The sequence below is a fragment of the Castor canadensis genome, chromosome 7 (assembly GCF_047511655.1).
Source record: "Castor canadensis chromosome 7, mCasCan1.hap1v2, whole genome shotgun sequence".
Lineage (NCBI taxonomy): Eukaryota > Metazoa > Chordata > Mammalia > Rodentia > Castoridae > Castor > Castor canadensis.
The window spans coordinates 38,325,204-38,338,289 of record NC_133392.1 but is presented as its reverse complement, the minus strand read 5'-3'; the positions used below and the strand labels follow the sequence as shown (position 1 = coordinate 38,338,289).

The following is a 13,086-nucleotide window of genomic DNA, read 5'->3' as shown; positions in this document are numbered from 1 at the left end:
TGCTCAAGTTTAAGAACCACTGAAATGAATATTCTGTCTGCAGCAGGCAGCCACTGAAAGAGATTATATGAAGTATATGGAGCCTTGAGAAACTTCCAAGTTCAATCAAGTTAATAAGGATTGGGAGGCAAAAATCTATAATCCATGTTTATTATAATATGACTGCCTGAAGTACTGGTAGAATAAAAGATCTGCAGAAAGCATTTAAAAGACTGAACTGAAGACAGAAGTGGTATCACACTCCTAGAGACTGAGGCAGGAGGATCATGAGTTCAAGGCTGGCCTAGGCTATATAGCCAGACCCTGCCTCAAAAAAAACAGAATGGGGGTTTGTAGTTGTAATTCAGTGGTAGAGTGCTTTCCTACTATGCATGAGGCACTGGGTTCAATCCTTGCTACTGCAAAAAAAAAGACAGTATCTGTAGATTAAGAACCAGTAGTGAAGACCAACAAGAGACAGGAGGATTTTTATCATACTAAGTAGGATGACTCCTTTGTGGGACAGAATGGTTTCATAGCTTGAAAACCATCTATTTATCAATCTTTAATTATAACCCCCTGAAGGACTATTCTGTTAATGGATTTGGCACTTTGCTAATTGTGAAGGAGTGACTCTTGAATCAGTAGACAATCAGCCACTGATTGTATTTCCATATACATCCATCTCCATAAGTTAACACATGGGTGTTAAGTTGTCCAGTGAACCCTTGTGAGGCTGCTACTCATGTTATTTATTTGGTTGACATAAATCCATCCTCAAAACAAATCATCCCAAGGAAGACTGCTAAAATTTTAGTTCCTGGACATGCATTCTTAATAACTGAAACTTTAAGAAGCTGTACATAAACTGTGTCCCAGAAGAAGTTCCACTTCACTGACGGGCACCTCTCTGACATAGTTCTTTTCTTTCAGGAAAACATTCTCCAAAACCAAAATGTTTTAAATAAGCCACATTACCTATAAATCTGCCTTAGAACCTCAAGATACTTTCACAGAAAATATTTATACTCAATTTATATATTATATATATGTATTACACATATATATTGAATATATGTATTTCAAGAGGAGAGAGGCATCTCAGGTGCTGTAACTTGGCCACTTGGCATGGTCTGGTTCTCTGATACCTACTTTCAATTGCTACTCAGGATTTAGGTTTTAGTCCAGTAATTGGACTAGTAATCTTTGAATGAGGCAATGACTTAAAACTAAAGGCACCTTGAAAGAAAAGTGCCAAATAGAAGGCTTGTGAAATGCTAGTTAAGCAAAGGAAGACTTGTCCAAGACACTCCCTGTCTGCAAGGCTCCCTGTCCTGCACACAATGGGAGAGCAAAAGCCCATCGGCTCTGCTACGCTGCCAAATATGCTCAGGCCTCACCTCTGAGCTCTGGCTAACTCCCATTATGACTCCACCAGCCTCCGGCTACTTCTGGCCCAACACTTCCATCCCAAGCCTGACTTTTCAATGTAGTTCTTCAAGCAGTTCAGTAATCAGTCACTTTGTGGGTTTAAGAAAAAGAGATTGATTATAAGACATGATTTCCCCTATACCCCCAAAAATCACTCCATGGAAGCCAACATAGGTTTCAGCCTAATCTCCTCTGTGAGCTATGAACTAGATGAAAGGCTTTCACACTTCTGGAGATAACAGACTTCCTTTTATTACACAGAAATTTGTTGTTGGGTTTTTGTTTTTCATTTGTTTTTTTGGGGGAGGGTTGTGGGGGCACAGTGCTAGAACTTGAACCCAGGGCCTTTTGCTTGCTAGGCAGACACTCTCCCACTTGAGCCAGGCCTCCAGACCATCTGAGTTGAGGCCATGTCTCACTATATAGTTTGAGACCAGGCTGGCCTCAAACTTGAGATCCTCCTGCCTCTACTGCCTGAGTGCTAGGATTACAGGCATGAACCACCATGCCTGGCTCAGAAATTTTCTATAATAAAAGCAGACCTTACTTCATATTAAAATGTGACACATATTAAGGCATCACAAACCCAATGTGTTTGTAAGTGAATTCTTGATATCTAAACTTATTTTCTCCCATTATAATATGTGGCATCACCATTCACACATTTGCACAACCCAGGACCTGAACATTATTTTTTTAGTTTTCCTCCTTATTTGCCGCATTTAATCCATTAATATTGTATCACCTGTTAAATCCTACTGTTTTGTCTTCTCTAGAATATATCTTTAATTCATTCACTTCCCTCCAACCTCACTACCATCATTATTCTAACTTCCATTATTTCTTGCCTAGACTGATATCTCCTAATTAGGCAACACACTTCTCTTCCCCCACCTCTCCAAACAGCAGCCAGAGAGCTGTTTTATGTAAATTCAATCCCTTCACCTTGCTTTAAAGCGTCAAAGATTTCCTCTTGTACTTGGAGCAAGCTCAAAATCTTCCAGCAGCTAAAGCTAGCAAGATCACATTCTCTGTCTTCGTCCAAACTCCTTTAAGACACCCACCAAGTTCCAGCCATTCTAAAGTGAGTGTCCCTTCTTGCCTCAAGCCTTCTTTAAAAAAAAATAAATAACAGCTTTCTTGAAGCATGATTCACATGTCATACAATACATCCATTTAACCTAGGTCCCCCAAACCTCTCAATCCATAGGAAAGTATTTTCCTATTCTTTTTGTCTCAGTATTTTCCTATTCTGCACGGTACATAAAAATAAAATCATACAATATGTGACCTTCTGTGACTGGCTTCTTTCACTTAGCATAATGTTTTCAAGGTTTATCTATGTTGAAGCTTTTATCACTACTTTGTCTCAAGCCTTTTACATATGCAGTTCCTTTCCCCTCCCCCTTTTAAAATAGTTGTTATGTCTATAATTTCCTTTAAAACATTCTAAGGAGAGAATACAAGAATCAATACTGGCAAAGACGCTGATAATCACTGAAGCTAAGTGATAGGTACTAGTCCAGATTTGTGTATGTTTCAAAATTTCCACGATTAAAAAGAAATTAAGGGGACGAGTGATGGCCATACCTGTGATTCTAGCACTCAGAAGGCAGGGGGAAGAGGATCATGAGATTGGGGTCAGCCTAGGCTATACTGAGTTTGAGGTGAGCCTGAGCTACATAGTGAGACCCTGTCTCAAATTAAAAAAATTTTTTTAAATTAAGAAAGCTATCTCTCTATCCTTTGAGCATCTTTTTTTTTTTTAAGCTTCACTTTAAATATCACCTCTTTAGCAGTGACCTCCCTACCTTAAAGGGAATCCTCCACTCTTCCCTAGTACTTATCTCAACCTTTTTTTTTTTTTGGTTGTATTGGGATTTAACTCAGGGCCACATGCTTGCTAAGCAGGCACTCTACCACTTGAGCATCTCAACCAGCCCTTTTTTGTGTTGGGTATTTTTGTAAGAGGGTCTCCCAAACAATTTGCCAGGGCTGGCTTTGAACCTTGATTCTCCTGATATCTGCCCCCTGAGTAGCTAGGATTATAGGCATAACCCACCAATGCCTGACTTATCTCAACTTTCAAGAATAAAAATATTTGTTTCGTTTATTCATTGTCTGACACTGAGTAAGGTGAGAGACCATGTCTGGAGTCTAGTACAATGTAGACATGCAAACACCTAATGCACATTTTTTCTTTGCAGTGCTGGGGATTAAACCCAGGGCCTCACACATGCTAGGCAAGTACCTACCACTGAGCTGCAAAGTTCATTACTTGCATCGTGAAGCCCTTTTTCAAAAGACTGGTGTATCTGTGTCCAAGAGTCTCACCCTCAGTTTCAAAAGCCATTCATCAAGACAGCATAGAGCATTCCACTGCCAACTACTTCTCTCCAGTTGGTCCCATGCATACAACCACGGACATATGCTGTAAGCATCTGGTCGTGCCAGTCTCACTCCAAGCTTTCTTCTAAGTTGAATCACTTAGAATGCCTTGCTTCTCACTACTCTTCCATTTTCCAAATAGTTCCTGAAATTCTCTTTACTCACGAAGCTCTTCTAGATTTATCAGGAAAGGTATAAAATTCTCCTGGTCTAATTCTTGGTGACAGCATTCAAAACTTTCACATATATTCTAATTACTTCCTAGTCCTAAAAAAATGTACCAACATGTGTATGTAACACACAGAACATGAGTTATAGCTAAAGTTCTATTCTTAATCATAAAGTAACATACAGCACTGTTTACTTTTTAGACTTTTTTGAGCAAGTCTAGATGTTAATTGAAGAAAGAGATGAAGAATCTCTTCCATGAATAAATGAGCAAGAGGCATCTGTCAGTTCATCAAAATTATACTATGCAGAGTGGGCCCACATAAGTGTATGTGAGGGAAGAGAGTGGTAGATATGAGGTACACTTGCCCAATCCCATATGGCTATATCGTGATACTGAAGGATGACGGTCTTTCTCCTTTTTCAGCTTTGGGGATGAAAGACTAAATGATAGCATGAACTAAACATTTCGCCTGCCACTACTTATCATTCAGTCTTTCAGTGTTTCTTTCCTCTATCCCCCTCATTCCCTTCTTAATCTACAACTACCAAACTGCAGACTTATGGATAGCAGGCATCAAGTCATTCTAGGCACTACTTAGTATATAGCATTTGATACAAAGAAATCATAGCATCTGAAAATGATAAAGTCAAACTTTAAAAACAGATATGGAGAAGGCAATATGAAAAAAGAGCAATTTTTCAGGAGGTTAGAAACTACAGGTGATTTTATATTCTTTATGTTTAACATCTGACATGTCATTAGTTATAAAAATTAAGTAATTTTTAAAATAAAATTTTTATTAGAATATATTCTATATGGGGGGGGATTTGTAGTGATAATTTTGATTAGACTTATATTATACACTAATAATGTAACACTAGTTACATCTGCCCCATTGTCTCTCCCCCTCAGCCCTCTCCCCATCCCACTTAAAGCAATTGCAAGAGGTTTCTTAGTTCTGTTTCATACAGGCATATGAAATCCATCTACCCTATTCCATTACCTTAATCTCCTTCCTTCACCCTCCCCCTTCCCAATCATTTTTTTTTTTAAGAGACAGGATCTTGCTTTGTTGCTCATGGGGGTAGGGGGGCAGGAGTTGACTACCTCAAGCAATCCTCCTGCCTCACCACTGTGCCTAGCTAATAAAATAATTTTCTTAAAAAATATGATACCAAACCTCTGTTCTGCAGAGAAATGATGATATTATTTCAAAATGATCCTAACCAATAGGCATTTAATAAGGGCTAACTGTACCTGGGGCAAAATGTTAAGCACAAGAGGCAACTGTTCTCAAAGAACTTATCTCTGGTTGAAGAATCAGGGCATACAGAAAAGACAGGAAGAATGTAAGGCATCAGAAGTAGGGAAAACACTGTCTGCAAGGTCACTGTACAGGCTTCCTAAAATGGATGAGACTAGAATTTGGCCTGAACTAGTGAAATAAGATTAGTTCTTAAGATGTAGATGAGGATGGATGGTCAATACTTGGAAAGCACATAGAGTAGAGGAGGATGAGGTGGGGGAAAACTGGACATGAAGAAGCTGGTGAAACTGGAAGGGACCAGATCATGAAAAACCTGAGCAGAGAATGAGGATGACATGGACAGTTGTGTTTCAGAAACATGAGGAGGCAGAAAAGAATACAGTACACATGAGAAGGACAAGACCTGAGGAACTATAGGGGAAATCCTCACAAGATCTGGTGACTGATTACTACAAGGAGAGGAGAGAAGAGGAAAGGCCAGCCAGACCCTGCTCTCTACTCTCCAGATAGTCTCTATTTTTCATTTAAAATGGTTCATTGCCTATTCCATCCTGGCAGTGATCATATTTCCAGCAATTTGAAAGAAAGTATGGTATAAAATAGTGTTAATAATATTTCTAGGCTTTAACTTCTTAAATTTTAAAATAAGGCAAGACTGGGGATGAAGCTCAGTGGTAGAACAACTGCCTAGAATGTAGGAAGTTCTAAATTCAATCTCTAGCACAGCAAAGAATAACAAGAAGAAGAAGAAAGACAAAAAATTTATTGGACAAGACTGGTTTTATTACCTCATAATTTACAAATGAGGTAACCAGATCTAAGCAATAAGGCAGTGATTATAACCTAGGTATTTCCCTACTGTAGGCTTCCCCTAGCTATTTTGTAACATTATTTGAAAAAATTACAGATGTGGGAATGCTTTAGAGAAGTGATAGCATTATATAAATAAATGTTTTATTATTTTGTTTAGGTGTTACTAGGAGAGAATGCAGATATTACAGGGACTAAAGTGATTTTGAGGTACCTCTTTAAGAAAAAGAACACAAAAACTACAGGTGAACAGTTTGGAAGGGGCCCATTCAAGTGATGGCCCCTGAAAATTTAAGCTTAATTTAGTTTTAGGATAAATTTGCCTTTGGATGTAACAGAAAAAAAAAGTCATCAGCCAACCTAGTAAGATCAGTAATTGCAATGCAACCCCGTACAATTAATATATGTTAATTTTTTTATACTAGGGTTTGAACTCAAGGCTTTGCACTTGCTAGGGAAGTGATCAACTGCTTGAGCCACATCTCCAGCCCTTTTTGCTCTGGTTATTTTGGAGACAAGGTCTCATTTTTGCCCAGGCTGCCCTAGACAATGAGCCTTCTATTTTAGCTTCCTGCTGTCATTAAGATAATAGGCATGTGCTACCACCCCCATGGGGTCTCACTTTTTGCTGGGCTGACCTTCAACCATGATTGTTCTGATCTCAGCCTCCTAAGAAACTGGGATTACAGCTGTGAGCCACTGGTGCCTGGAGAAATATGCTAATTTAAAGAAAAAAAAGCATTGCCTTCCAAAACCAAGCCTCTACCTTCTAAATCACATAAAAAGAACATAGTGGATACAGAGCAAAAAAATACGTACACTTCGCCTTTACTTCCTCACGCTCATTCACAATAAGCCATACAACAAAAATTCCAAGGTAGAAATAATCTTTGCCATATTAGTATTAAAAGAACAAATTACCAACAAACAGCAAAAAAGCAATTACAATGAAAGTAGTAAGAATTACTTTGCTAAAATAATGAAAGTAGAACATCATACCATACAGTAATTGTTTTACACACACAGATATAAACACACACATACACCACACACTCATATTTACTCACAATGATGGCAAGCAAAAGATCTCATTTAAAAAAAAATTTACCTCGTCTCCGCCCATAGCTCCTGGCTGCATGTAAACACAGAAGAAAACCATGGGTATTTGTATCAAAATGGTGAATTTAGAAATAAAAAAATATTCACACAAACCTTTCTATTATTGAAATTATTAATCTGAAGATACTGTTCAACTTGACTGCAAACATATTATATTTAAAAAAAAAACCCTTTGTGAAATTACATGCTAAATCACAATGTTAAAGAGAAATTCAACTAGATGTCGCAGCCACTGGAACAGATACAATGGGTATTTAAGTGTCACAAGTCTTACAAGGATTTACATTGGGGCCAATTATCAATATTAAATATAGATAAGAATTTCTTTTTAAAAATCAGATTTATAAATCTTAATTTGTACTTTATATTACCACCAGACATCACTCAGGAAAAAAATTCATTCTAAATAACTAAAAACTGTGGCATATGGTAGGCAGTCTAAATTTCTCACTACCCACACATACACACACACACACACACACACACACACAACCCCTCTTTCATAAATTCCCCTGAAAATGTATAGAAATTTTAAATAGTTAGTTTTGCTTTACAGAATGTGTTTTTGGAAAGGTTTCAGTGATGTTTCTCTTATTGTCTCCATTTACCTTCCATACCATATCACAAATAAGAGAAAACACTATCTTTTACATCCATAAAATGAACTAAAATAGTAGATAGGGATTAAGATTATGGGTCCATCCTAGGCTATACTTAAAAACAGAGTACTGTGAAGATTTTCTTCTTCAAAACTCCAGGCCTACAGAATGCATTGTTGCAATGTTTACTACAGAGTTGGCTGCAGCATCATATATCACTAGGAGACTCTGTTACCTACAATGATTTTCAGAGTGCAAAATCTCTCAAATTTATTATTTCAAGTTCTATAAAAATAAATGAAAACTCCCTTTAGTCTACACTTTGAAGTGTGAAAAGTCACAAAATTAGTTCCTGAAAAAGGAGGATAACTTGGAGTCACATTTGTAGTATAAGATAGTAAGCAGTGAAGAAAACTATTTCTTCCCTAAGAAAAGTACCCAGACTTTCCAACTGGATTGCTAAAGTAACACTTGGTCAATCTCATCTTCTACTGCTTTCCGCTTTAGTTCCAACATCAAACTTGCCCTTAGCTACACACCTTTAACCTCTTCATTTTCCCACTATTCAATTAGTAAAAAAGGATTATACAGTTTAAGCCCTATTTTCCCCAATTACTCATTCCTCTCTTACAACACTCAATGAAAAAATCCTCTTCTGAATTTACCTAGCCATTACTGTTTATGTCATTTACAAAGGGGATGAATTCCAAAAAAAAACGCTTGATTCATTCAAATAATATGGGTGAATTAATACTAATAGATAACACTTAAAAAAAGAGAGAAGTTTTGACATCCCACCACTTCGTTGTCCCTTTCTCCTATCCCCAGTGATGTCATGTTGCCTGACAGCTCACTAAAAATCTGTATTTAAAGAGGGGGTAAAATCTATATGAATTACTCCTATCTTTCCCAAACAACAAATTCCCCCCCCCTTTTTTTTTTCATTGTCTCTGATTTCTGCCCAGATACTCAAGGAAAAAGAATATGCTGCAATACTAAGATACATATGACTTGACTCATTGGATTTGAGTACCTTACCTAAAGGATAAATGAGAGTGCTGCTCACTCAAGTCTTTGCCAAACATTCAGGCAATACAGAACACAAAGTAAATAGAACCAGACAGGTTTGAAGGTGGGGAGCGGCATCCTAAACTGAAAAGAGGGGAAGGACTACAAAAAGACATACTTGGGAGCTTTATTCAAAGTTTCCTTTAAAGTTCTTAATTTTTATAGATTCTTTTTGTTTTCCATTTCTGAACAAAAGCTGTAAGTTGGTTCATGACAGCCTGGGACTCTGATATCATAGAGGCAGGATAGCATATGAAAGAGGTAATCAATTTAAGTACTGATCTGAAATGCTTAGATTTGTTTTCATCATTCATTATTGAATTTAATTATGTGTACATTGTTCCTGATTTCAGGGTTTGATCTATGATCTCTATGAGGATTAATGCAGTGGCTAAAACTTAATTTGAACTGCCAGGAACACTTCCAAATTCTTCACACATATTAATATCCTTTAATACACCATACAATTTTATGGCATAAGTATTCTTTTTTTTTTTTATTCATTTATTCACATCTGTATACATTGTTTGGGCCACTTCTTCCCCCTCCCCCCTCCCCTCTCTCTCCCCCCACTCCCTCCTCGCTTCCAGGCAGAACCTGTTCTGTCCTTGTCTCTATTCTTGTTGAAGAGAAAACATAAGCAATAATAAGAAAGACAAAGCGTTTTTGCTAGTTGAGTTAAGGATAGCTATACAGAGAGATTCCTAGCATTGCTTCCATGTACAAATGTGTTACAACCCAAATTGATTCATCTCTGACCTTTTCACAAGTTCCTGATCCCCTTTTCATATGGACCTCTGTCACTTTAAGGCTTCTGTATTAGATGGCATAAGTATTCTTATTAGCTTTTTCTCTTGAAGAAAATGGGACACAAAAGGATTAAATATCTTAGCTACTTGGGAGGAGAATGGCAATTGGAAGCCAGATCCCATCTCCAAAATAACCAAAACAAAATGGACTGCAAGTGTGGCTGAAGTGGTAGAGCACTTGCTTTGTTAAGTTTGAAGGCCTGAGTTCAAACCTCAGTCCCATCAAAAAAAAAAGATGGGGGGGGGTGTAAATATCTTGTCCAAAATCACACAGGTAGGGAGTGACGGATTTGGATATAAATCTAAGAAGTCTGGCTCCAAAGTCTGCCATTCTGGCACCATGCAGTACTGTTAAATTCCTAGGGGACGAGGTCCATATCTTATACTCCTGGTTAATATCCTCTAATAACCTGGCAGGATGCTCTATACTGTGTTGGTGCTCAACAAATACAGCTTGTTAGTCGACTACAAACTAAAAAGACAGAGTAGAAAAATGATGGTCAATAGAATGATGTAGGCCAACACTAATGGCAGTTTAAAATTTGATCGAACTGCTTATATGAAGACTGCTGCAAATAGTCTAGAATCAAACTCTTCCCTTAAAGGTAATGAACACCGAGAAGAGAAATTTAGAAGTACAAAAGTAGTACTGTTGCCTGGGAATAAATATGAATGTGACTGGATATATAAACTTAACATGAGCCAACACAAAACGATCTCACAGAAAAACAAAATATAGGAGTAATGTGACTAAGTCATCTTTGACATACACTATGCTAAGATGGATTTATACCAGATATAACAAGATACAATATTCCTTCTAAGTTCTATCTATTTCCTCCAAGAAAACTTTTTTTTGGTGGTACTAGGATTTGAACTCAGGGCTTTGCACTTGCTAGGCAAGCACTCTACCATGTGAGCCACACCCTCAGCCCCAAGAACTTTTATTCTTTTTTTTTCTTTTTATGTTTTATCATTTAAGAAATTTTATTCTTAATTATCAATTATCAACATCCTTAAGGATAAAATTCTTTTACTGACTGAATTTAGTGTTCAATTAAAATTACATACAAATAATCTTGAGAAGTCACCTTTGGCTAGAGATGGTAACTAAAGGATATATTAAAGCATGCAGGGCTTCAGGGCTGTTGATAATGTTTTGGTCTTGATTGGGTATTGGCTATATGGCTGTGCTCAATTATAATACATTGAAATATAAGTATTTATTAAACATACTTATGATTTGTACTGCTTAGCATGTATGTTACACTAGAATAGTTATAAACAAAACACAATAAATATTTTGATTAGCTAATGGTTATAAAATTAATACAGAAAATGTAAAGTGCTAACACTTTTGTACCTTTTAAATTATAAATCTGAATAATCAAACGTTGACAAAAGCTGGCATAGTGACTCACTCCTATAATCCTAGCTAGTCAGGAGGCAGAGATTAGGAGGATTACTATTTAAGACCAGCTGGGGCAAAAAGTCTGTGAAACCCCATCTCAACCAATTAAAAGAAAAGTAGGTACTGTGTGCATGTCTGTTATTCCAGCTATACAGGAAGTATAAATAGGAAGATCACAGTCAGGCTGGCCTGGCCATAAAAGTGACACCCTATTCCAAAAATAATGAAATCAAAAAGGGTTGATGGTATAACTCAAGTGGTAGAGCACCTGCCTGACAAGTGTAAGGCCCTGAGTTTAAACCCCAGTACTGCCAAAAAGAAAAAGAAAAAAAAAAAGTGACCCCAATTTTTATTCTATCAGAATAAATTTAAAAAGGCATATGCATTATAGAGTAGAAAATCCTAGAGTTATTCCAAAACTAGTTTCTGTGGTCAGTGCACACAGTGAGCGGCATTCTCGTGTTAACAGGCTGGTGCTTGTTGGGCTTATGAGGCAACACTAAGACGGGTCATCTACTCCTCCTCAAGACTTGGCCTGTACTAGGTTTTACATACTTTTTTTGTTTTTGGTTGTACAGGGTTTGAACTCATGGCTTCACACTTGCTAGGCAAGTGCAGCACTAGGTTTTAAATGGCTGTACTCTTATACACCTGATTTCCTGAGGCAGGGCATGCTACAATGTGTTTTTTTGTTTTTTCTTGTGAAGACTTTGTTTGTAGAGCACATTAGGTTCACAGAAGAACTGAAAGGAGGTTTTCCATACGCTCAATACCCAGCTCATGCCTGTTCTTCCCCATTACCAACACCCCTCACCAAAGAGGTATACTTGTCACAACTGATAAACCTTATGTTGATATTTACTGAGGTATAATTGGCATTATGAGATATTTAGAGGTGCATCTTGAAATTTAAATCATTTAAAAGATCAAACTCTGAAATTTTTAAAAAGATAACTACAAGTGTAATGAACATTATAAACAGGAGGTCCAGGCTAAACAGCCTGCACAAGTGAAGAAAACAAACAGGGAGGTCCACAGGGAACAGGAAGTAAGTTTTCCTGCATCTTTATTACTGGGGTGAAAAGACACATTAGGAATTTCTTCCAAAATTCAATAAAGTCAGTCAAAATGACTTCAAACCTAATTTATTTACAATGTGAAAAAATATATATAACTTTTCTTAACAAGTACTTAAAGCAAAAGGTATCACGCTCAATCTGGAGTAAGAAGACTCTGTTCCTGGTTTTTGGTTCTATCACATCACCCACCCTGATCAATTTACATAGTTTTGTTTGTTTTGGTTTAATTTTTTTGAGGGGGACAGGGTCTCACTAATTAACCCAGACTGGCCTGAAATGCTCAATTCTCCTCCCTAGTGTTGGGATTTCAGGCATGTACCACCATGCCAGGATAACATAGCCTCTTGAATCTCAGTTTCTCCTATTTGTAAAATGAGAAGGTCAAAACAAACAACAATCTCCTGGGTCTCTTACCATGTTCATGTACAGCATCCATCCAAAACAGCTTCAAAGTTGAGTATTTTAAAGTATCATATCTCTCTCATTACTATTTTTTACTTTTAATTAGTCATCGTTTACAGTGTATTCATATCACAACTGTATATTAGTTTTTCTTCTAAATCTGTTCAGATAGAAAGAGCAACACTGGATCTTGTCTTAAAAAATTTTTAAATCTCAAAGATGTCTTCAGTCTGAGAATCTCAAAATAATTCCTTCACTATTTTTATTACACAGCTAAAAAAATTATTTACTTATATCCACTTGCAGGGAGCAAAATTAACAATGTGCTCTTCAATATTTGGAAAATTCCATTTGGAATTCTAGCAAAGCTAGCTCTCTTTCCAATCTGGCATAAACGCATCATGTGCTTGGCTCCCCCTCTGCCACTTCCTCTCAGCTGAGTCTCTCCCCAAGGAGCTCACACTCAGCAGAGCTTGAAAGGGAGTGGGGAGAGGAAGCTCTGCAGTCACACAGGAGTCAGCCCAAAACAAACATTCATACCAATATCCTTTC

The 13,086-nt window shown here is 37.2% G+C and overlaps 1 protein-coding gene across 8 annotated transcripts in view; it reads right to left on the bottom strand.

Annotated features, from left to right (window-relative positions):
* Cpeb3 (cytoplasmic polyadenylation element binding protein 3) overlaps positions 1-13,086 on the bottom strand; it is a 179,367-nt gene that overhangs the window by 75,251 nt on the left and 91,030 nt on the right. For 6 of the 8 annotated variants that reach the window (XM_074078776.1, XM_074078773.1, XM_020157307.2 and 3 more), the window contains exon 5: positions 7,156-7,179. The exons of the other annotated variants lie outside the window; for them this stretch is intronic. In XM_074078776.1, the coding sequence (XP_073934877.1) occupies positions 7,156-7,179 (24 nt within the window). The remainder of the gene's footprint in view (positions 1-7,155; positions 7,180-13,086) is intronic. 8 annotated transcript variants of the gene reach the window in all.